Consider the following 24,405-nt stretch of genomic DNA (forward strand, 5'->3'; position numbering starts at 1 on the left):
CGCATCGCTCCAGCCGAAAGCATGCATCAGCCTTGAGAATTTCTCACACGTCATTAGGCCGCATATTGCATAAGGATTTAAACTTTCATCCCTATAAAATTCAAACTGTCCTGGAATTAAGCCAATATGATGAGATTTCCAGATGTCGACCATTCTCAAGACGGATGTCGACCATTCGTATTGAAAGTCCAGTGCGAGAGATATCCGCCTTCCACAAACACCAGGACCCAAGAGAGACAAGAGGATGCACCAACGCACGCTATCAATGTCCCACGCAAGAGCGTGTCCTAACGCAAGTGTTTATCGGTGCCCGTTCACTTTTAGATCCAGAAGCCGAGAGAGAAAATGTCGGCCCTCCAACTCCTTTGTACTCAAGGCTCTGATGTCATCCGCCGCCGCCTGTGCCTGCTCCAACCAGCGAGTTCCTCTCTTAGTTGCTCGACAATCCTAACCAATCACTGCTCTCCGGGGCGTGGCCTTACGGCCTGCCTGCTTGGTGTGGTGATGTGGCGGCTGGCAGTGCCAGCGGTATTGTTCAACATCTTGTTCCGGTTGCATTATTTAATGTTATTAATGCACGATTGTTTGGCTTGTGTGTGTGCTTCATTGTCATAAAGAACAGAGGGGAAATAACAGAGGCATTTACATACAGGGATTAATTACCCATAATCCCTAACTAATTAACATAACCCCACCCCTTGTGATGGGAGCAATTATACACTTACATGACATACGTTCTAACGGATTCCCTACTTATGATACGTGGGGTTTCTTCTTCTTCATCACGACATACGGAGAATGGTAATCTATACAATTCTACCCGGCTCTAAGGTAATCATTGCCTACCCCTCACAAACGTAATAATATATATAGATGTATACACATACATATACAGACTTGGCATTTAATATGGAATATTTTTTTTGTGGGGGTGAACTTACTTTTCAAGATGACTTAGAACCAAAAGTTCATTGAAATGATGTTGAAATTATTCTAGATTTTGTTAATGTGACCTTCAAAAGAAACAAAAACCACATTTGACATTTCGAAGCAAATACATTAATCCTTGAAAGTGATGTAAACTGATATCGAACTCAATTCACGGACAGTACTGTGTTAAACTTCTGTACGTTTTCCAGAAGTATCTCTTTATTTTGCACATTAGCCAAATTTTTTTCCAACAAAAACAAAAGCTAAATTATGACTGGGATTACGGACAGTAAAATTACAGTTCAGTACTTCGTGTAACCCCCACGAGCATTCAGGAGAGCACGTACACGTTGAGGCATGCTGTTCACGAGATTTGCCAAGTTTTGGACAGGAATCGCTTGCCATGCAGTGACAATAGTCTGCTGCAATTCACGCACAGTGGTGGGCTGCTGGTCCAAGTTTTCGATATGACGCGTTAATTCTGCCCACAAGTTCTCTATCGGATTCATATCCGGGGACATGGCAGGCCACTCCATATGCTCCACACCACGGTCAGCAAGAAAGTGTTGGATCATGCGAGCACGATGAGGCCGTGCATTGTCATCTTGGAAGACAAAGTTTCCTCGAAAGGCTGCACGAGCAAATGGAAGCAATGTTTCTTCCAGAATGACCCTGTACTTGAACTGGTTCAGGTTTCCATTCAGAACAACCAGGTCAGTTTTGCCCCCTGCATGAAAAGCAGCCCAAATGGTCACCCCACCACCTCCAGCTTGGACTCTTGGCACTATACAATCTTAGTTGTAGGCTTCATGCACTTGTCTGCGCACTCGGACGCGGCCATCTTGACGATAGACCAGAAATCTAGACTCGTCACTGAAGGTCACGTGATTCCAGTGTCCTGGCTGCCATTGACGGTGCTCTCTGGCCCACTGCAATCGGCGCTGGCTGTGTTGTCTGGTCAGGCGTGGCTTTCTCAGGGGACGCCTGGCACGATAGCCTGCTTGAACCCGTCGTTGGTTGACTAGCCTTCTGGATACAGGCACATTTGTCAGTTGCTGCCACTCAGCCCGAAGCCGATTAGCTGACTTGGTACGGCCATTGCAGACTAACCGGTGCAGCTGGCGATCATCTCTCCTTGTGGTTCTGCCTGGATGTCCTGGCCTAGGTATTGGAGTAGGGACACCCCTCTGTGCATTTCGTTTCAGGATCTTTGACACCTGACCTTGAGTGATGCCATACTGCTGAGCAATAGCACGCTGTTTCATGCCAGAATTTCGTAAAGCCACCACTCCATGACAAACAGCATTGTCAAGTTGACGGACCATCTCCAGAGGAAGCGGCAATAACTTTTGTAGACGTGCAGCAGTTGTTTTCCACTAATACAGAACGCAACAACCCTTATATACCCGATTGTGAAGCCAATCGTCAAATGTACCTGTCCTTACATTTTGTCACGCCACCTGTGATATAATCCTGTTATTGACTTCTTGCTGCGAAAGACAATCAGTGACATGGTTCTTTCAACAAAGACATCACCGAAGGGTAAAAGAAACTCACCAGATTGATATACTGAGTTCAGAAAGTAAACCCAAGTCAAGAAAAAAAATATATTCCATATTAAATGCCAAGTCTGTATATTGATAAATAAAAAGCCTTTGCATGTATTGGACTGCTGTGCGAGTTTTTTTTCTGAGAACATTTTGAATGCCCCACAAAGGAAAAGCTTGGTGATCAACGACATCTTGCTATAAAGGAAAACGGTTGATTTTCCGTTCACAAGTGAGTGCAAGATATTAGGAAAACCAGCTGATCATATCAAATAAAGGATGGTGTGTCCCCCCCCCCCCCCCTCACCCCCCCATCCCCCGTCACCATCCCCCTATCACCAAGGCCCCAACTCACCTCCTCCCACATTGCTTGCTATCTTTCCAACACAGAGTGTGCTTGATGTGTGGGCCACCCCTCCAACACAAGAAGCTAATGCACCCAGGTGCTTGTTCCTACCTGATGTGTAAGTGCAGGCCACCTTCATCCACAAAAGGCCATCCATTGTGAACATGACACTGAATGAATGGGACTCAATGTGGCTAGGAAATTGCCTAAATATACGATACGGTAAAACTTTTGTCACAATGTATCTCGAGGAAATAACTTGGGAAACTTGGGAAATCTTGGGATAACTTGGGAAATCAGTAGTTTACAAACACCTTTTCTCATGTACACATCCCTCAATAACCTGTGTGGGTGAATTGGACACTTTTTTTATTATCAAGAGTGTGATTAACTGAATGAAAAGCTGCTTGTTGACCTGCATCTTGTAGAGCTCAGAGCTGGATGGTTTTAGCATAAGGCTTGCCACATATTGACATCACCTACTTTTGAAAATAATGTAATACATCATTGTTTTCCGATGTTTTTGACAAGAAAAAGCAGTTATTGGAATGTTTCTCGGAGAATGCTAAGCCACTCATTTTCTACTGTTGACATCATAAATCGCTTCTCACAGGATGAGCCTAAAAATGAGATGTGGGACAGAATATTCCCCTGATGATTATGACGATTCTGTAACTACCCATACTTTTCTCTAAGTGGCATTTATATGTGCCCTTGAAGCTGCCTGTAAGCTGAAAGCATGCTGTGTAGACAATCATCAGGGAATTATTCTGTCCTACAAATAAGGATTAAAGAGAGAGGGGGAGGTAAAGTGGGGGAAGGGGGAAAGGGGGGGGGGGCATAAAATATATTAATAATTATAAAAGAAAAAAAGAATAATGTTCATGTGATGCACCCCCAAATTAGCACCATTGGGCATCAGCAGTGCTATTTATTTGATGGCATCAGTGTTGAATGAAGAAAACTTTAAATGTCAACATATTTTGAGTCTTTCAAAAAATTAACTGTTGGAGGTCGATCAACATGCACCCAATGGGTTGGCCAACGGTTAGACAATGGTTAGACAAAGATGCCACATCTCGGGCACAAACACTATCTCCATTTGCGACACCGATAGCAGTGGAAACACAGTCACCTGCTATTGATGCCATAAAATATTCCATCTCATTGGCCAGGTACGTAAAGAGGAAATTAAACTCGGATATCGAAAAAAACAGACATAATCGATTGGATCATTATTTCATCTCTGTTGCAATGTTACTTGCCCTGAATGTCCCAAATCTTTGCCAAGAGTTTGAACTTACATTGTTCTTAATGTTCGGACAATGTCCGCGATATTGTCCGTAATACCATAAAACACATATCATCATAATATCATCATGCAAAGTGAACCTTTGTCATTCAGTTCTCTAAAAATTCATGCATAAAGGACGATCTTCGATTAATTCAGGTTTCTTCTTTCCTCATTGGCTCATTCCCCCAATATGCTACTGGCTTCAACATTGTTTTCATTAGTTTTCAAATATAAACAACTTTATGGTTTGTAATCCTTAATTTATTTTTCAGATAGTTTTGTTATTCTCATTAAAGTTTCTTAAACTTCGGGGCACAGTTGTTTTTAAGCCTTTTCAGCAGTCTCAATCGTTGACTGTTTACTCCTGAGTTTTGAGAAAGCTCAAACTTTTTTTTTTGTATGCCACACTGAATGTGGTCGCTATCCTAAAACGTGGGCATGAATTTTTTTGTGTCTGTACTTGCTTGCATCTCTGGGAAAACAGTATTAATCTAAATACCGGAAGAATACATTTTGCAGTAATTTCAGTGGAGCCTGTAATCAAGGGAGGCGCAAAGCTCCTCTTCCCTTTATATGGGACGATTTCACTGTATCAAGGGAGGCACAAAGCGCCCTCCCTTTAGGGCGCATAGGCGCTCGGTAGAGCGTATACCTCCACCAGGCAGAACAGTTTGTTTTGTATCCCAATGATAAGCCGGATCTGGATTCGGACCTGAACCAAAATCAAACCAGCTTGCTCTTGCCACATAACCAACCAACTCGTCCACCAAGTTAAGTCATAACTCGTCCATAACTTTTTAAAATATCATGTTATATATCGCTTTTCGCCTGATCTCTCAATGGTGAAGAATCACTTGAAAAATTAAATAATTATCCTAACCGAATCCATATTCAGATCTTCAACAAAACCTTGTCATTGTCACACACCCAAACTGTCCACCAAGTTTTGTCCAAATCTCCAAATCTGTCCATAACTTTTTGAGATATCCTGTTATATATATATATACAGTCACGTGAAAAAGTACGTACACCCCATGTAAAGTTTTGACTTTTTCAACATATTTCAACATACAGCTATTTGATCTTCATTTCAACAATATTGATAGACAAAGGTGACATAATATAACAAATATCATGAAACATTTACATTTTGTCGTCCATTGGATCATTTCTGAATTATTAATTAAGGGTGGAAATGCGAATGGTTCGGTGGATGTGCGGAGTATCGTTGAGAGAGAGGAAGACAAATGATGAATTGCGAAAGATGATGGGAATGGAGCCTGTGATTGATGTTGTGAAGAGGAACAGGTTGAGATGGTTTGGTCATGTGTTGAGGAAGGATGAAAGTGACTGGTTGAGAAGAGTGATGGAAATGAATGTCGAAGGGAGTAGAGGATGGGGAAGACCGAGAAAGACTTGGCTAAAGATGGTGGAAGAAGAAATGTGGGCAAGGGGGTTAACAAGGAGAGATGCAGAAAATAGGGCAAAATGGAGAAGATTGTCATGGGGACCGCAAGGCTAACCCCCACTCTAGCAGGGAAAATGGCCTTAAAATGCATGTTGTTTGTTGTTGTTGTCCATTGTATCATTTAAATAAACATAAATGCAAATTTTGCATGTGGAAAAAGTAAGTACACCCTTGACTCTAATAGGTGGTATTGCCCCCTTTGGCAGAAACAACCTCAAGTAGGCGTTTCTTATAACTGTCTACCAGTCTCTGACATCGACTGGGAGAAATTTTTGCCCACTCCTCCATGCAGAATTCTTTCAGCTGTGTGATGTTTGAGGGGTTTCTTGCATGCACAGCTCGTTTCAAATCCCCCCACAACATCTCGATGGGATTTAGATCCGGACTTTGACTTGGCCATTCCAGAACCCTCCATTTCTTTCTTTTCAGCCATTCCTTGGTGGATTTACTGGTATGTTTAGGGTCATTGTCATGTTGCAAGGTCCACCTTTGGTTGAGCTTCAACTTTCCAACAGATGGCCTCACATTATCCTCAAGCACCCTCTGGTACAATGAAGAATTCATAGTGGATTATATTATGGTGAGCTGCCCAGGCCCTGATGCAGCAAAGCTGCCCCAAAACAATAATATTTCCACCACCATGCTTCACACTTGGTATCAGGTTCTTGTGGTCAAATGCTGTCTTTGGTTTTCACCAAACATGTCTTCTGGTACTGTGGCCAAATAGCTCTACCTTTGACTCATCTGTCCAGAGCACATTGTCCCAGAAGTGCTGGTCTTTGCCTGGGTGTTCATTGGAAAACTTTCGTCTTGCCCATATGTTCTTTCTGGACAGCCAAGGTTTCCTCCTGGCACACCTCCCATGTAGATCAAATTTGTGCAGCCTCTTTCTAATGGTAGAATCGTGCACTTTGACATCAACAGTGGCAAGAGCTACCTGTAGGTCCAGTGATGACATTCTGGGGTTCTTAGAGACTTCTTTCAGCATCTTGCGGTCTGCTCTCGGGCTGAACTTGCTGGGGCGGCCTGGATTGAACAAGTTGGCAGTTGTTTGGAATCTTCTCCACTTGTAGATGATCTTCCGGACAGTCGAATGATTGATTTCAAATCATTTGGAGATCTCTTTAAATCCCTTCCCAGACTCGTAGGTATCTATAACCTTCTTTCTGAAGGCCTCAGAGAGCTGTTGATCTCGGCATGGTGACGCCGCACACTTCAACATCAAAGAGCAAACCAAACTAAATGTCTGTGGTTTAAATAAGACAGGTTCCTCCAAGATCCTCTCTAACTATGTTCTAATCATTTGCATCTGAGCTGGTGCACCTCATTCTAATTTTAGGTATTTGAAGTAGTGATAAATGTAGGGGTGTACTTACTTTTTCAACATGCGAAATTTGCATTTATGTTTATTTAAATTATACAATGGACTACAAAATGTAAATGTTTCATGATATTTGTTATATTATATCACCTTTATCTATCAATATTGTTGAAATGAAGATCAAATAGCTGTATGTTGAAATATGTTGAAAAAGTCAAAACTTTACATGGGGTGTACTTACTTTTTCACATGACTGTAAATATATATATATATATATATACATATATATACATATACAATATCCAATATACATACATATATATAAATATAGATAGTTTTTGGCGCTATCTCCCAATGGTGAAGAATCACATAAGAATTCTACTTGCAGGATCCGTACAGATCTTCACCGAAATTTAAGCAATTCTTCCTTGTCAAATAGACTACCTCTCCGCCAAATTTCGTCTGAATCCGTCCACAAGTTTTTGAGATATGTTGTTCACCGGCAGACAGATAAATAGACAGACAAACAGACAGAGGTGAAACCATGACTTCCATCCACCTTCGCTGGCAAGCGTAACAAACATGAATATAAAGGAAATAATTAAGTGGGAAAAGAAAGAGCTACCAAGTAAAAGTGAACCATAATTTTGGATGCTTCTTTTTTAAGTTTCTAAGGCTTATGGGAGGACTCGTACATGCAGGTAGAGATATTAGACAACTTCACTTCAGACAAACACAGCAGGTGACCTTTGAAGGAAGTGAGGCAACATCTGAGGACTCTCTGGGCTCTGGCAACGCCATCTTATGACGTCACTTTTCTCTTGGGAGTTAGCGAGGCAATTAAGGAGAAATTCCCCCTGCCCATCCCTCTCCCCATTGGATGCAACCCCACAGGGTTTGTCTGTGCTCAATCCTCTAAATGCAAGGAAGGAAACAGCATGTACCATTTAGTCTTCGATAAAACTCAACCAGGGTCAGAATCATGGATGATGTGCATCAGGCTTCGATGTCTTTCCAGAAACTCCAAAGAATACATTTTACATTATCAGGAAAATGAAGCATTTACGTATGTTTCAGGAATCAAGTGAGAGATGGCGGCTGGAAAAACATTATACGCTAACAGACTGTTCAAAAGAAGGTGAACGTTTTTAGACAAAATAAGGTCGAAGCTTCACCATTAACTGTAAGAGATAACTGCAAGAGTATGATTCGGGGCCAGCTGCGTGTATGCCAAAGGATGGGAAGCTGTATCCAAAGAGCTAGTCTAGACTGGATTTGTGCTCGGCTGCGGCGTAGAGTTTGTTCTCAAGGGCAGGCAAAAAGGGCCCGGAAGGGAGCAAGAGATTATAGTACAGAGAATGTCTTGGAACTCAGTGGCTAGGATGTAATCAGGATTGATCATTTCATTAACACAATGCCAAAAGTAACAATACATGTAAATAATTGATCATGTAACTGTTTTATGTCTGTTACTTTGTAGCATATTAAAGTGGGGTTTTCCATTCCCATCAATGAGAGAAACAGGAACAAAAGTGAAACAGAGCAGATATTTCAATCCATTTTGTGATCAATAATCCAAAAAGGAAAACAAAAAGGAAATAGCACAGAAATGCATTACTGCATGAAAACATGATTTAACTAGAACGGGGTCCATACGTCCGCCCGGCTAAACAGTTTAAGTTTTGTATCCCACTAATAGGTCAGATCTGGATCCGGACCTGAACCAAAATGTAATCGGCTTGTTCTTGTCACCTAACCAACTCATCCGCCAAGTTTTGTCACAAGTCGTCTACAACTTTTTGAAATATCGTGCTGTATATCGTTTTTGGTCATATCACTCAATTTGGCGTATCCGGTTCCGTTTCGTCCGAATCTATCTCTTACTTTTTGAGATATCGTGCTATGTATCGGCTTTCTATCCCTCAATGGTGAAGAATCACTTTAAAATTTCTCTGATACAGATCCGGATTAGAATCTTCACCAAAATGGAATCACTTCCTTGTCACACACCCAAACTGTCAACCATATTTCGTCCGAATCCGTCCACAACTTTTTCAGATATCGTGCTATATATCGGTTTTTGGTCCTATCTCTCAATGGTGAAGAATCACTTCAAAAATTCTCAGATCCGGATCTTCGGATCCACTTCACCAAAGTCAAATCATTTCATCCTTCTCACATCCCTAACCACTAGATCAAATTTCGGCTTCCACAACTCCACAACTCCTTCCACAACTTTTTGAGAAATCCTGTTCACAAACAAACAATCAACTTGACAGGGGTGAAAACATAATCTCCATCTATGGACCTTCGGTGGCAGAGGTATTAATATTTATCTGAATTATTTGATGTTAATCTGGTCCAACTCAAGATTTGAATTTTTTTTTTACTTTGGCTTGTTGTGAGAATGTTGGGCATTAAAATATAACAATGGCAATGTATAAACCTCCAGCTTTAAAAAATGACCATCAGCAAACATCTTTTAAAAATGTCTAAAAGAGGTACATTTCCCAAGCTTATGCACCCATTCCAAGATCATTACCTCAATGCGCGGATCACCACCTTTCAGGACAGCACCATCCTTCTTCCAGGAAACTGATGGCTCAGGATGACCACGGGGGGGCTGGCATTCAAGAATGGCAGGCTCTCCAGCTGCAGCCACGACATCGGAGGGGCTTTGGCGGAAATCGTCCCGTAGCACTGTACGTGTGGAATACAAGAAAGAAATGTCAGGAACGCATCATCACCTTTCTGTGTGGCAAATAAATATATCACACTGAAAACTTACATCAAGTACTGTACTGCTGTAGTTATTACCTTCGCAAAAGCGGAAGGTTATGTTTTGATCGCTGTGTATTTATTTGTATGTCTGTGTGTGTGTGTGTATGTTATTCGCATAACTCAAAAAGTATTCAACCGAATTGCATGAAATTTGGTGGGATGATTGGTTATTATACGGGACACATTTGATTAGATTTTGGGAGCAATCGGGTCAAAGGTCAAGGTCAAGGTCACGAAAAGGTCAAAATCGTATTTTTGTTGTTCTGTTCCCTACACTCCCATGCCAAGTACAGAACAGTAGCTGCGGCGAAGGTATGCGCTCTACCGAGTGCCCGTTCTAGTTCCTATTAGTATCAAGTGTCTTCTAGCACAATGCTTAGAGCTTCCACTCTGAAGCTGTGAGCTCAGCAGTTCACTTCCGACCATGGCCGAGTGAGTCAAAGCAACAACTTAAAAAAATGGTATGGATGGCTTGACACTCAGCATTGGCATGGGCAGAAGGAAAGTTCTCCAAAATTACTCGGTTATGTGTAGAGATAAAAATATATATATTCATAAAGATGGCATCATCAGCACAAGAGCTAGTGCTCCAGGAAGTTAGACCATGTACCCCAAGCTCAGTGGTTCTCTTTGTCTGAAGATGAGTCTGGTGTTATCTCCTGTAGCTGTAAGCATTTGAGTGCGTGATTCGTTTTACAGCTCTTCCACAAGCCTTAAACGCTATTGAGAAAGGTAAGACGGAAAATAACAGTTACATGATGGAATTGTGCTTTTTTTTTTTTTTTTACAATTCTTACTCAATCCATGGGTGAGTATTTACAAAGGCTGCTAAATCATACACTCACACTAAAAGTTAACCAAGTGCTCTGTTTTTAATTAGACACAAATTTCACCTACAAATCTGACATCTGTAGCATTACTTATATGAATGAATGAATGAATGATCGTTTTTATGGCCATTTTCCCCGCTAGAGCGGGGGTTAGCTTTGCGGGCCCCATGACAATCATGGTTCCCTGTTTGAGGCAATGTTTTTATATACATATATAATATACATATATATATATATATATACAGTCACGTGAAAAGGTAAGTACACCCCATGTAAAGTTTTGACTTTTTCAACATATTTCCAACATACAGCTATTTGATCTTCATTTCAACAATATTGATAGATAAAGGTGATATAATATAACAAATATCATGAAACATTTACATTTTGTAGTCCATTGTATAATTTAAATAAACATAAATGCAAATTTCGCATGTGGAAAAGTAAGTACACCACTACATTTATCACTACTTCAAATACCTAAAATTAGAATCAGGTGCACCAGCTCAGGTGCAAATTGTTAGAACATCGTTAGAGAGGATCTTGGAGGAACCTGTCTTATTTAAACCTCAGACATTTAGTTTGGTTTGCTCTTTGTTGTTGAAGTGTGCAGCGTCACCATGCCTAGATCAAAAGAGCTCTCTGAGGCCTTCAGAAAGAAGGTTATAGATGCCTACGAGTCTAGGAAGGGACTTAAAAAGATCTCCAAACAATTTGAAATCAATCATTCGACTGTCCGGAAGATCATCTACAAGTGGAGAAGATTCCAAACAACTGCCAACTTGTTCAGGCCAGGCCGCCCCAGCAAGTTCAGCCCAAGAGCAGACCGCAAGATGCTGAAAGAAGTCTCTAAGAACCCCAGAATGTCATCACGGGACCTACAGGTAGCTCTTGCCACTGTTGATGTCAAAGTGCACGAGTCTACCATTAGAAAGAGGCTGCACAAATTTGATCTACATGGGAGGTGTGCCAGGAGGAAACCTTTGCTGTCGAGAAAGAACATCAGGGCAAGACTAAAGTTTGCCAATGAACACCTAGGCAAAGACCAGCACTTCTGGAACAATGTGCTCTGGACAGATGAATCAAAGGTAGAGCTATTTGGCCACAGTACCAGAAGACATGTTTGGCGAAAACCAAAGACAGCATTTGAGCACCAGAACCTGATACCAACTGTAAAGCATGGTGGTAGAAATATTATGGTTTGGGGCAGCTTTGCTGCATCAGGGCCTGGGCAGCTCACCCTCATAGAATCCACTATGAATTCTTCATTGTGCCAGAGGGTGCTTGAGGATAATGTGAGGCCATCTGTCGGAAAGTTGAAGCTCATGATATTTGTTATATTATATCACCTTTATCTGTCAATATTGTTGAAGTGAAGATCAAATAGCTGTATGTTGAAATATGTTGAAAAAGTCAAACCTTTACAGGGGGTGTACTTACTTTTTCACGTGACTGTATATATATATATATATATATACATACATACATACTTTCTAGATGAGATACCCATTCTACATCCAGGGAAATCTGAGCATGTGTGGGGGAGTGGATGTGATCGGGGATAATGCACACGGGGTTGGTTAGGGGAGTGGGTGGGGGTGTAAGGGTAGAAAGTGGAGTAACGGAGAGACCTGGTTACCCAGGTGAACCTGAGTTTTGGGGTTAGGATGGGAGTGGGTGGGATTGTGGGGGGCTTGGGGTCTTTGGGTGGGGAAGGTCAAAGTGTAAAACCATCCTGGAGGAATGGACACAATTGATGGAAATTTAGAGCCCCGTGGGTCAGATGGTGTGGCTGGTGAATCAGAACACACACACACACACACACACACACACACACACACACACACACACACACACACACACACACACACACACACACACACACACACACACACACACCTGAGTAACCATTTGTTAAATAGCGCAGCAAAGTTAATACGTGATGACGTGAGGACCAGTAGGAAATTGTTTATATTAAATGTAACGCAATGAAAATGAGGGAGTGGGGGAGATACCTGGTCGCCCAGGAGAACCTGAGCTTAGGGGTGAGGATGGGAAGGGGTAGGGTTGTGGGGGGAGCAGGGTGTTCCGGCGGGGGAGGGGGGGAGGTCAAAGTGTTGCTGTGGATCTATTCCACGACTCTGTCTGAGCTTCCTTCCGGTATCGGCACTTGCGCGTCGGCAATTCCGCACGCATTGGTCGGTACACTGGTGACATTATTCAAGCATGAATGATGTGAAAATAGAGAATTGTTCTGCTCGTCTATATAGGTTTCTTTATTCGATGGGATTTTCAAAATCCACAAGAGGGATTTTAAATCATGGTTTGCATGGAATCCACACGAGTGGATGCCCATAGTCAGGAAAGAACATGGCAGAGAAGTTTTTTGGGAAATCAGAAGCACACCAGGACAATGATGCAATGTGTACCTAAAAATGGCAGAAGAAGAATATTCACCAAAGGCAAAACATCCAACAGATGGTAGGGCAGGAGTGTATTCCCTGTAGCAATGCACTCATTGGACAGAGTGACCTCAAACCAGTGCCATGGGCCTAGCACGGTACACAGCTCGAATGAAGCTTCAAAAGCAGCAATCACTTTATAACAACGGCTGCTCACCACAAATGTCACATCCGCCACCACAACCAGCTCACTGATCACCCAACTCACCATCCATTTTGACCACTCTACCTACATTGCATATCCACTGGGCTGTGTAAATTCTCCTAGCATAGTCAACTAGTTCCTCTTCTCTGATTAGATCCATGATCCTGTGCCATATTGGCAAATGAGAATCTTTGAGGGTCATGGCTCTTCCCTTGCCCCCCCCCCCCCTCAGACCATGCATCATAACTTACCTATAACTGGCAACTCAAATATTTATTTGAGGTTTCTGTTTTCCTAGCTCCCCTCAGACATCTGAAAATCTGAATTTAAACAAATTGAGTTCTCCATTGCTCTCTCTTGAGTACTCCAATTGCTTCACTTATTATGCCGAATGTTCATGCCACTAGTTCACTGTTCAGAGGTCGCTCAGAGAAAAAGACACAAACAGAAACTAGAATGGCACTCGGTAGAGCGCATACCTCCACCAGGCTGAACAGTTTGTTTTGTACCCCACTGGTAGGCCTAATCTGGATCCGACATGAACCAAACTCTAATCGGCTTGTTCTTGTCAGCTTATCAACTCATCCACTAATTTTAGTCAAAAGTCATCCACAACTATTTGAAATAGGCGACATATTGTTTTTGGCCCAATCACTCAATGTTGAAGAATCACGTAATAAATAAATAATTCTGGTATCCAGATCCATATTTGAATCAATTTGTCCCCGTCTCACAACCAACCTGCCTGCCAAGTTTCGTCTGAATCCGCCCATAACATTTTGAGATATCGTGATGTGATATATATATATATATATATATATATATGTCGGCTTTACCTCTATCCCTCAATGGTGAATAGAACCACCTTTAGAGGCCATTTTTCCCCGCAGAGCAGGGGTTGGACCTTTTTGGGGCACCATGATCCACTTTTTGAAGCAACGTTTTATGGCCGGATGCCATTCCTGCCCCCAACCCTTTTAGTCACCTCTTGCTACACAATACAGTGAACTGGTACTCAATTTGCCGACTTCGGAAGGATGACAGGCTGAATCAAACCCCCTGGCATTAATCCAGCGATCGACCGGAATTCAAACCCAGGATCCTAAGATCCCAAGCCGGCACCCTAACCGCAATGCCAACACCGGGCTGTTATCCCTCAATGGTGAATGATCACTTAAAAATTCTCAGATCCAGATCTGGATCTGAATGCTCACCAACATTGAATCATTTCTTCATTGTCACATACCCAACCTGTCTACAAAGTTTTGTCCAAATTCGTCCACAACTTTTTGAGATATCCTGTTCACAGACAGACAGACAAACAAATAGACAGAGGAGAAAACGTCCACCTTCGGTTGCGGATGTAACTCAACGATCTAAAAACTTAAAGAGACCATGAAGTCTCCAGAGGATATCGAGTTATAAGAAAATATTGAATTCCAACTTGGCAAACCATGTACAAGGCCATACTTAACACACTTAACATAAACAATCGGATTAACTCAGCTCACTCTCAATGCATAATCTATGGCATTTATTAGCAGGGTCTTTGCATGGCTTTTGTGCCAGGTCAAAAACATATCCCCATGTACCTGCTTACAGATCTACCTTGATATATACACGAAAAAGACAGTGAGTGAGCTGTACCACGTAACGTCCCCTGCTGCCATTTTACCGGAATGACAGTTTTAGTAAAACCCAAGACGTTTGGGAATTGCATCGAGAACAACGAGAGGTAAGTATCACCAGTGTTATTTATCAGAGGCAAGTATTGTCAACTGTTCTATCCTGCTGTGTTGAATGAGCAACTGCAGCAATTGCGCAGAGTGTAAGGGGAGTTTTGTGAGCAAAGAGATTGAATTAACAGCTGAGATGGGATTTATTCTGGAATAAAAAGCTTCGCACGAGATACCCAGGTCTCAATAAGCAGTTGTTCCTGTAAACCATGCCTCTTACATTTGCAAAGTAAATGCATGAGCCATTACATTCCATCACATCCTTTCCTTCCAAAACAGCAAGGCCAGAAAGTTCAGTGAATTTCGCTCAAGCGTTGATGGTTCTGACATCAACAGCAGCTGTTCTTCCTCAGCAGACAAGTGTTCGGCCTTTCAAAGCCGGGTCAAGCAGAGCAGGCTTGGATTTGAACTCACTGTCCTAGGTTTGCCAGACTGTTGCCATGTTAAAACAAAGTCACAAATTCTGACCCGTGTAAGGAACAATTCCTTTTCCCGACGTATAGAACTGCCGTACGTGGCATGCTGCACAAGGGACATTGCACTCTTCACAATTATTTTCGCAAAATGTCCCAAACCACCACTTCGAGGTAAAGACGCTCAGGATGTCAAAAAGACAACGAGTAGATGAGAAAGATTTCTGGATGACTCTTGAACTCCAAGAATACTCCAAACAGCCTTCAACCTTTCACTTTCCCCTCATTTGAAAAAGGGGGAAGAGATTACTGCGTTCTTTTTCTTCTTCTGATAACACACAAATAGAGTTACCCACATGTGAGTAGTTTAAAAAGGTGAGGTTAACCACCATCGAGACACAGTCTTTGTGGTTTCAGTATCACATTTAGACAGGAAGCCTGTGGTGGGAAAAAAATGGCTTCAATCCTCCTCTCAACTTCGGGATGGTCACATCTGATCCGCTCGAAACTGGCCGATGCTATCGCAAGGATATACCATACAAATAACGTACTGCAGGGGAAAAAAAGAAGATTAGTTCCCTAAGAGCCTCCTCTTTAATCTTTGTTTAAAAGAGATTAAACTTGGTGGTTTGGAATGTACACAGCCATTCTCCGACGCATCGTCCTCTGCACAAACCCCCCAAAGCACTGCTCTAAACTCACAGCTGCTCTATGTGTACGAGGCAGGTGATCTCAGTGGGGCCACAGCTAATCCGACGGCGATTCATTCGGAGTACATCCACATGGTGCAAAGCCCTCGGCGTCAACCACGGCGAGGAGTGTACGGAAGTCGGTTCCTGATATGCCTCGACGGTTACTCAGATGAGTAATGGAGAAAATGCGCATCTCTAAGGATCCAGAGAAGATGTGAATCATGAGGAAAGAAACATACTTAGGTAGATCTCATGCCTATTGTATGCCACCATTACAGGGGTCAATGAATTCAATGCCACGACTATAATTACGTCTTGTACTTGGACTGAAAATTGTGTTGCTGCTTTTACCCCAGAGCCAGAATCATAAGAAAGGAAAGTGTAAGGGATGAGACCAAAATATATGAGAATGAAAACAGCCAGAGAATTCTGAAAAAATATGAAAAGGAAATCATATAGGGTGATGTACAACAGAAAGGTGATGCCAGACGGTAGATCCTTCCCACAAGCTCCAAGTACATTCCATGCCAATTCCTTAGGCCAGGCTACCCCTCTTCAAATCAAACCCAGGGCTCCCCAGAGGATGCTGAAGGTGAAAAAAGACAGAAGCTTGACATCTCAGATGGATGCAGTTACCAGAGATGCTTTGCAGGCACCCTGCCCACAGGAATCTCGACCCATTGCTTTAAGCGACAGACCACAGTCTGCCAGGAGGCTGACATCAATGAAGCCCATGAGGGACGACACACCAGGATAGAAGGTTTGGCAGCAGCCAATCGGGAGCTAAAAACCTGTCAGAACCCATCACTGTGCTCTGGAGCCTGGCTTGTTCTGGCCATCTCCAATTGCTATCCCTCTATTGACTCACCTGTGGCACTCACTCCTTCCAGTTCTGTATGTCCCTCTAGACTTTGAAGGCCCTGCCTGTCTTGTCCCATTTTTCACAATCTTTTGCACACTATGCAGTTCTTTAAAGAATTTCGTCAATCATGATGTGGAACCAATCCATGTACACAAAAGGACAAGTTAGAAGAATTGCAGAACTTCCTTACACCTCACAAAAATGAACATGATCTAATGGCATGACAAGGTAATTAGAGCTGCTCGGTTGAGAGTATTCATTGTCATTAAACACAGTTTTTTGATACTCATGCATTGAGAAAGTTTCAGGAAATAAGAGTAAATTAATTATGAACCTCAGGTAAAAGGGACATTAGTCGGCATCACTTAGAGATTGTTAAAATGTGACAAAATACCTGTGTTCATGCTCTCGAGGTGATTTTACACCTTGATGCACACATTACATTGAGTGGGAGTATGAGTAGACCTTTTCCGCCACGTGCAATCATTGTCAAATGCTCCACAGAATCTTGTTTCTCACAGTCTGAGAGTCCTTTAGGTGCTCTTTTGCATACTCCAAGCGGGCTTTCATGTGTCTTTCACCGAGGAGAGGCTTCCGTCTGGCCACTCTGCCATAAAGCCCAGATCGGTGCAGTGTTGCAGTGATAGTTATCCCATCTCCACACAGGATCTCTGGAGCTCAGCCAGAGTGACCATCGGGTTCTTTGTCACCTCTATTACCAAGGCCCTTCTCCCCCGATTGCTCAGTTTGGCCGGGCGGCCAGCTCTAGGAAGAGTCCTGGTTTCCCCCAAACTTCTTCCATTTATGAATTATGGAGGCCACTGTACTCTTGGGAACCTTCAATGCAGCAGAATTTTTTTGTCAGCTTCCCCAGATCTGTGCCTCGACACAATCCTGTCTCTGAGCTCTGCAGGCAGTTCCTTCGACCTCATGGCTTGGTTTTTGCTCTGATATGCATTGTCAGCTGTGAGACCTTATATAGACAGGTGTGTACCTTTCCAAATCATGTCCAATCAATTGAATTTACTACAGGTGGACTCCAATCAAGGTGTAGAAACATCTCAAAGATGATCAAGAGAAATGGGAGGCACCTGAGCTAAATTTCAAGTGTCATCGCAAAGGGTCTGAATACTTATGTCAATGTGATATTTCAGTTTTTTCTTTGTAATAAATTTGCAAAACTTTCTAAAATCCTGTTTTCTCTTTGTCATTATGGGGTATTGAGTGTAGATTGATGAGGGAAAAAATAAATTTAAACGATTTCAGCATAAGGCTGCAACATAACAAAATGTGAAAAAAGTGAAGGGGTCTGAATACTTTCTGAATGCACTGCATGTTTTTTGTTTTTTTTATTAGATAGTCTACTTGAATGAATTTGAAACATGTATGGCTGCTATATTTGACAAAGGCCATCAAAAGGCAGGTTTATAAATTGTGAACAGCGGTATGGATATGGGAATGTTCTCATGAGGTTTTCTACAAGAAAGGGATCAGGTTTGCATGGCATGGGATTTATCATCACAACACTAAAGCCAATGCTCATTTGGTCAATGTTTTCAAATTTTCGCAGATCCTTCAGCACATTCTTTGCGAGGCATGGCAGTGTAACATTTCATCCTCCTTGCTGCTCAACCCCTTCCCCCACCTTTCCTTCCCTTTCACCCATCTCCATCTTTTCCCTGTATTTCCTCATCATTAGTGCAAAAACATAATTGATGGAGAATTATTTTTCGCCCTATTTATATTTTCAAAATCCCAACCAACTGCACCCCCCACAAGTCCAAATTTCCTTAATCTTTAATGAAAATAATTTAACGTCCCGATACAACCTCCGGACCTATTGCGTTTCGTAACCGCATGCAAAACATCTGTTGACAGCTCTCTGAAGAAACACATTTGGCACCCAAAGGAAAAATGACAGATCATTCGTTGTAAGTGTTTGACATGAACATCCTTTTGTTTCTTAAGGAATCCACAAGTGTGAAAATCTGCAAGCAAATATACGGACGAGAGGGAATATCTGATTGCTTTGGCATAAAACATTAGATAACTATTGCACAGTATTGCATGTTTATTGGATTCCTCTTCAAATTTCATCTCTCCTTTGTCTGTGGAGGATTGCCATTATGAGGAAACTGATGCTCTCGGATAGACTCTGTGGAAAGCCTCATTTTAGTTTTCAAACACGATCTCCGTTCCTCATTTCAACTTGACAGGGAGAGAAGTCTTCTCTAATTTCATTTCCACCGACATTTCCGCCAGACCAATCCCAAGTGCTCTCTCTCTCTTTCTTTCTGCCTCGAGTTCTCCCTGGATTTGTACATCCTGATACATTATGCTAATTGCTCTTCTGCGCTGCCAAAGTCGAACCTGTGAAGTACATGACTTCCACCACACTGTAAAAATGAAGTTGCTTTTAATACAACTTTTCGTCGCAGAAAATTATACAAATTGAAACTGTCGTCAATAACGAACCAATCAAATGATACCCATATATCAGAAATTAGATCCGCTTCTGGCACGCAGTGCTCAGCCAACACCACGAGAACCCAGGACATGATGTATTAACATCACACTCTCATCTCCTCCAGATGTTATACTCGTCATCAGAAACCTTTCCAATCGACGCTATCCTTTTGTACCATGGTGACCCCCAGCATATACCGCAAGAATAATGCCGAGCATCTGCAACTACTTTGTTATAATGTGATGCTACATCCTCAAAGCCACGCTCTGCGAACATTTGAGCTACCTGAGTTCCAGCGGTCAAAGGTTTGAAAGACAATGGACAATCTTGTCAGCACAATATAGAGTGCTTTAAAGAATTTATTACCTCTGTCACCAAAAGTGGGCAGAGGTTATGTTTTCACCGCTGTCTGTTTGTCTGTTTGTCTGTGAGGAGGATATCTTATTACCTCAGCGACCAAAGGTGGACGGACGTTATGTTTTCACTCCTGTCTCTCTGTTTGTCTGTCTGTGCAGCGGATATCTCAAAAGCATTGTTGGTAGACAGGTTGGGTGTGTGGCAAGGAAGAATTGATTCCATTTTGGTGAAGATCCGGACCCAGATCCGGACTCAGATGCAAGAAATTTTCAATCTTAAAAGTGTTTCTTCAGCATTGAGAAATGGGGCCAAAAACGATACATAGTCTTCTCTGAAAGGTGTTATTTCAAAAGGTTGTGGACAAATTATGATAGATTCGATTTTGGTTCAGGCCAGCAGATCCGGCCTATCAGTGGGATGCAAAACGTAAACTGTTCAGCCTGGCAGGAGTATGTGCTCTCCTGAGTGTCGTTCCAGTTTAATATGGAATTACAACCAAATCCTATGGATTTCCATTCATTTGTATACTCTCGGATATATAGTGGTATTGATATGTGAATGTCTTTGGATATGTACACATCATTTCCTTTTTTGCAAAAAAGGACAAATCCCGAATGGTTGACAAAAAAAAGGTTTATAGTTCGACCTTGCATTAACCACTGCAACACTACCTGTCATTACATCACGGGAAATATTACAACAGGTAATAAAGTTTCGACCATGAAAGAATTGTCATATTTTTATCGATCTACTCGAGCTTGATGTTCCAGTGAGTGAACGTTTGACCAGGAATGGGGCAGGATGTGAACACCCAAATGACAGATAAAATATATAATGCTCTTCTGTGGGACAGACATAGAAAAGATGGCTCCTCGTGAGAGAAAATATGTCGGGGAGAGAGATTCATAGTGAGAGTAAAGCTTTTTTAACCTCTCCCCCTCTCTCTCACTCTCTCCAGACAATCACACAATGCCAGAGGCTACTGGCACTCCCAAGCAGGTGCTGCCAAACATGAGCGGTGGTTTGGCGCATCATAATTTGGATGTGTTATTGTTCACATCACGTGAGTGTTGGACAAGACATTGTCTGCCAGGAGCAGCAGTTCTAACAGCAGGTTTTACATTTTTGTGCAATTGTACTTCATAAGTTTGAAATTCTGTCTGGGTTCTTGTGACTATTTCAATGCCTGGGAAAGGCAACAGTGTCGCATGTGGTGTGTTGACAGCATCTCCAACAATATGTTTCAATTTTGCTTGACAGCTTAAGTTTCCATAAGCTTTAAAGCATCGGATTTGGGAATCAATCATCAACATCATGTGCAAAATTGTGGCTCCATGTGTACGCACTTATGAGATAAATGTCAATGTTAATCTTTTTTCAAGTTGACGGAGGTGTCCTTTCTGGATTTGGGTGCTGCATAAGGTTGGGAAGATCTGATCATGAATAAAATACATAAGGTCGTAATTAATTCCAAAAATTGAGGTTCGATAATCACCAATATTTAGATAATCACCAATATTTAGATAATCACCAATATTTAGATAATCACCAATATTTAGATTATCACCAATATTTAGATAATCACCAATATTTAGATAATCACCAATATTTAGATAATCACCAATATTTAGATAATCACCAATATTTAGATAATCACCAATATTTAGATAATCACCAAATTATCCCAACCCCCCCCCCCCCCCAAGCCCTTTCCCTCCCATACATCTCCCGATGTCCCTGCTCCCAAATGTTGTATTTGTGTGCTTCCCCTGCTCTCCCCATCTTGTCTACCGTTCCCCTTATTATATGTTTTATGTGTCTGTTTGATTTTATGTGTGATAAACGTTAGCACTTTAACGAGCCTCGATCCTGTATACCACAAAAATAATAATAATAATTATACTCTGGTATAGCTAATAAAGTTATTTTGTATTACCAAACGTATTTTGACAGCACACCCAAACGTTTAGGAAAAGGATACCCTATTGGCTTTGATGCAATACTAAGTCCCTACCTCTGCCAGAAAGACAACACCTTGTCATAATGTTGTATCTATTCGATATTACTTTGAGGATAACACCATATAAAATCTGCAGTGGTCTGAGCCTGGACTTAAACCCAACCGAATCACTCTGTGACACCTCAAAACAACACATAAAGGTCAGGGTCACCATAGCAAATTTATCACAACTTAATTTATGTACAGTATATTTATTATAAGAGAGTCGTGGGTGTGTGTGTCGCCATGTTTCTCAAAGATGGCGATGTTGATCTTCTTCAAACTTTCAGAGGTTCATCAGCCAGTGTCGTGGAGGGTTTTAGGCAAAAAAAAGTTTGGAAAAAAACGTTTGGATTTTTTTTTTCTAAGTCACTCTAGACTGTGCAATCCTTTGTAGCTATGTGAAAGGTAATGTTAAATGATCCTCGATCCCATATCCCATTCCTAAGTGGGTGTGGGGAGGTGTTTTAGACCACCACAAAAATTGAAAAACAATTGATTTCTTCAAAATGTCAACAGGATTAGAACAGCAACGGACTACGCCGGGTACCCCTGCTGGTACACAATGAATCAAGAAAGGCATATCATATATCTGATCTGTTTGGCAACATTTGGTAGAAAGTGACAGTGAAAGTGACACCTTATAAGAAATTGAAGACAAAGTTGTGAATTATTAAGCCTGAATTTTTACCATCTATCCCAATACCTTTAGTAAACATGTGGAGAAGCCAATATTGTGTACAGGTTATTGAAACTCACCTTTCAAGTATTTGATTATTGATGTGTTATTGGCATTTACGTCTGTGTTTCTCATAACATGATATGTATAATAATGAAAAAAACCAAGCCACAAAATAGCGGTACAGAGAATAAAATATATATATATGTGTGTGTGTGTGGGCAGTATTTAAAACATGAAAAAAAAAATTGCAGCAGAAACAAGAATGGTTGTGGATGCCATGGAGCTGCTGTCATGAGTTAAATTGGCACTGTGGAAGCACGGGAAAGCGAGTGAAACAATATCGGAGCAGAGGGGCAGGGCAGGGCCCAACGGTGCCTCGAGGTAAATACACTAAAAGCAGAGAGCACCAATTGTGGGTGTTAATTTGAGGTGTCACAACGCAGAAATCATAGACTCCTGTTTAGGAGTTTGATTCAAGTACAACCAGTAGCGCAGTTTGTGATCGCCAAAAAGAAACACATGCGTCATTTTCATTTTTTCATAAAACTGCTCCTCACAAACAACAATTATAATCATATTTATTGAAGAGTAATATTGCTTATAGTTCTACGCCTAAAATAAAAAACCTCATGAAACTGTAAGTGAGTGATCGATTTTCTGACTGCCTGGGTCGTCAGCTGTGATCCGTTCTGCGTAGAGGTATTGACTCTTTTGAGCCCAGAACCCAAAACCACTAAACATGTGCATACACAAACACACACACCTTCTTTTTCTTTAACGCCACAATTATTCCCACGTTATGTTGGGGTTGGCAGTGGGAAGCTTGGCCCAAGTCTTTCACGAATCGGCTGGCGAGGGCTGACGTTCGACTAAGGTTACGGCACGAATTTGGAATTCCGCCTCCTTTCACGAAGGACACCGTGGGATCTTTAAAGTCCACCAATTGTTTATAGCTCGGCCAAGATTCAAACCAGGCTAGACAGAGGCGATACTAGCTAGACCTCGTGGCTATCCACCCAGCCACACACAGACTCACACTCACTGAAGTAAAGGGGTTAAAAAAAATCCAACATCTCTTCAGCACTCAAGAACAAAAATAGTATTTATCTTAGAAAATGTAGAATGAAGAGAAAATGCCATATGTGCATGTCATTAAGCACACCCAGTGCCTGGCGAGCGAGCCCTCCTTACACTCGCCTACTGCTGAAAAGCCTTTCAAAGTGTCACACTGTCACTATTATTGCCACCCATTATCTAAACTGGCACCCGATGTGCAAGAAAAACCTATTTGTCAGAAATTTGCGTTGTATTCTCGCCAGTGAGAACCATGTCTTTGCTGGCTGCCACCCACAGGCTGGCATGGCCTAGGGGAACGACAGTGAGTTTTCAAGACAGGAGAGCCGAATAGAGCCAATGAAGCACCTAATTAGAGTTGAGCATGTGGTGCAGAAGGGACAACAGACAGCCTGCTGTCTTCATCGCATCGGTCCATGGATACGGCCAGTGGGCTTGTCACTTGAGACGAGCACCCAAACTAGCGGTCACACTCTTCTGCAACATCTCGTAGCCACTTTCACTTTCCTTCTGTATTACTAGCGATTGGTTTGAAGCTGTGATCTAAGCCAAATACGTAAATCCTTCTCCACACTATGGTAAATATAAAAAGTGTTATTCACATTGACTCCACTTCTCTCTCATTTTTCTTGGAATCGCACAAATGGTTGGCTGGTCCACAATGCCCAGTGCTGTCAGGGAGCTCTTACATACGAAGCTCAACTAAATCCGAAACCCGCCATCCTGCCCAAGCTGATAATGCTTTGTGTTCATGTCGGATTATCCACTAGGCTTGAGCCTGGTGTCTTTTCGTTGTTTACTGCACCACAGTTTCGCGCACATCCCCAGAGCAAGAAGCTGGAAATCACCGGCTTTTCAGCCGGGTGGCATGGAACAGGCACACCATAATAACAGCACCGATGAAATATTGCATCATTGCCAATGAGCCCCGACCACACGTGGCTTCGGGGCCTTACCCCCAGACCCCCTGCTTTGTGTGCAAAGACATAAAACATCTGC

At 42.1% G+C, this 24,405-nt stretch overlaps 1 protein-coding gene across 1 annotated transcript in view; it reads right to left on the reverse strand.

Moving 5' to 3' along the window:
• LOC137423403 (roundabout homolog 1) overlaps positions 1 to 24,405 on the reverse strand; it is a gene marked incomplete in the record, with an annotated part of 397,715 nt that overhangs the window by 201,636 nt on the left and 171,674 nt on the right. Inside the window, 1 exon segment of the mRNA XM_078774253.1 lies at positions 9,449 to 9,606. Coding sequence (XP_078630379.1) covers positions 9,449 to 9,606 — 158 coding nt within the window.

Source organism: Myxine glutinosa, chromosome 3, assembly GCF_964187855.1.
Source record: "Myxine glutinosa chromosome 3, kmMyxGlut1.1, whole genome shotgun sequence".
Lineage (NCBI taxonomy): Eukaryota > Metazoa > Chordata > Myxini > Myxiniformes > Myxinidae > Myxine > Myxine glutinosa.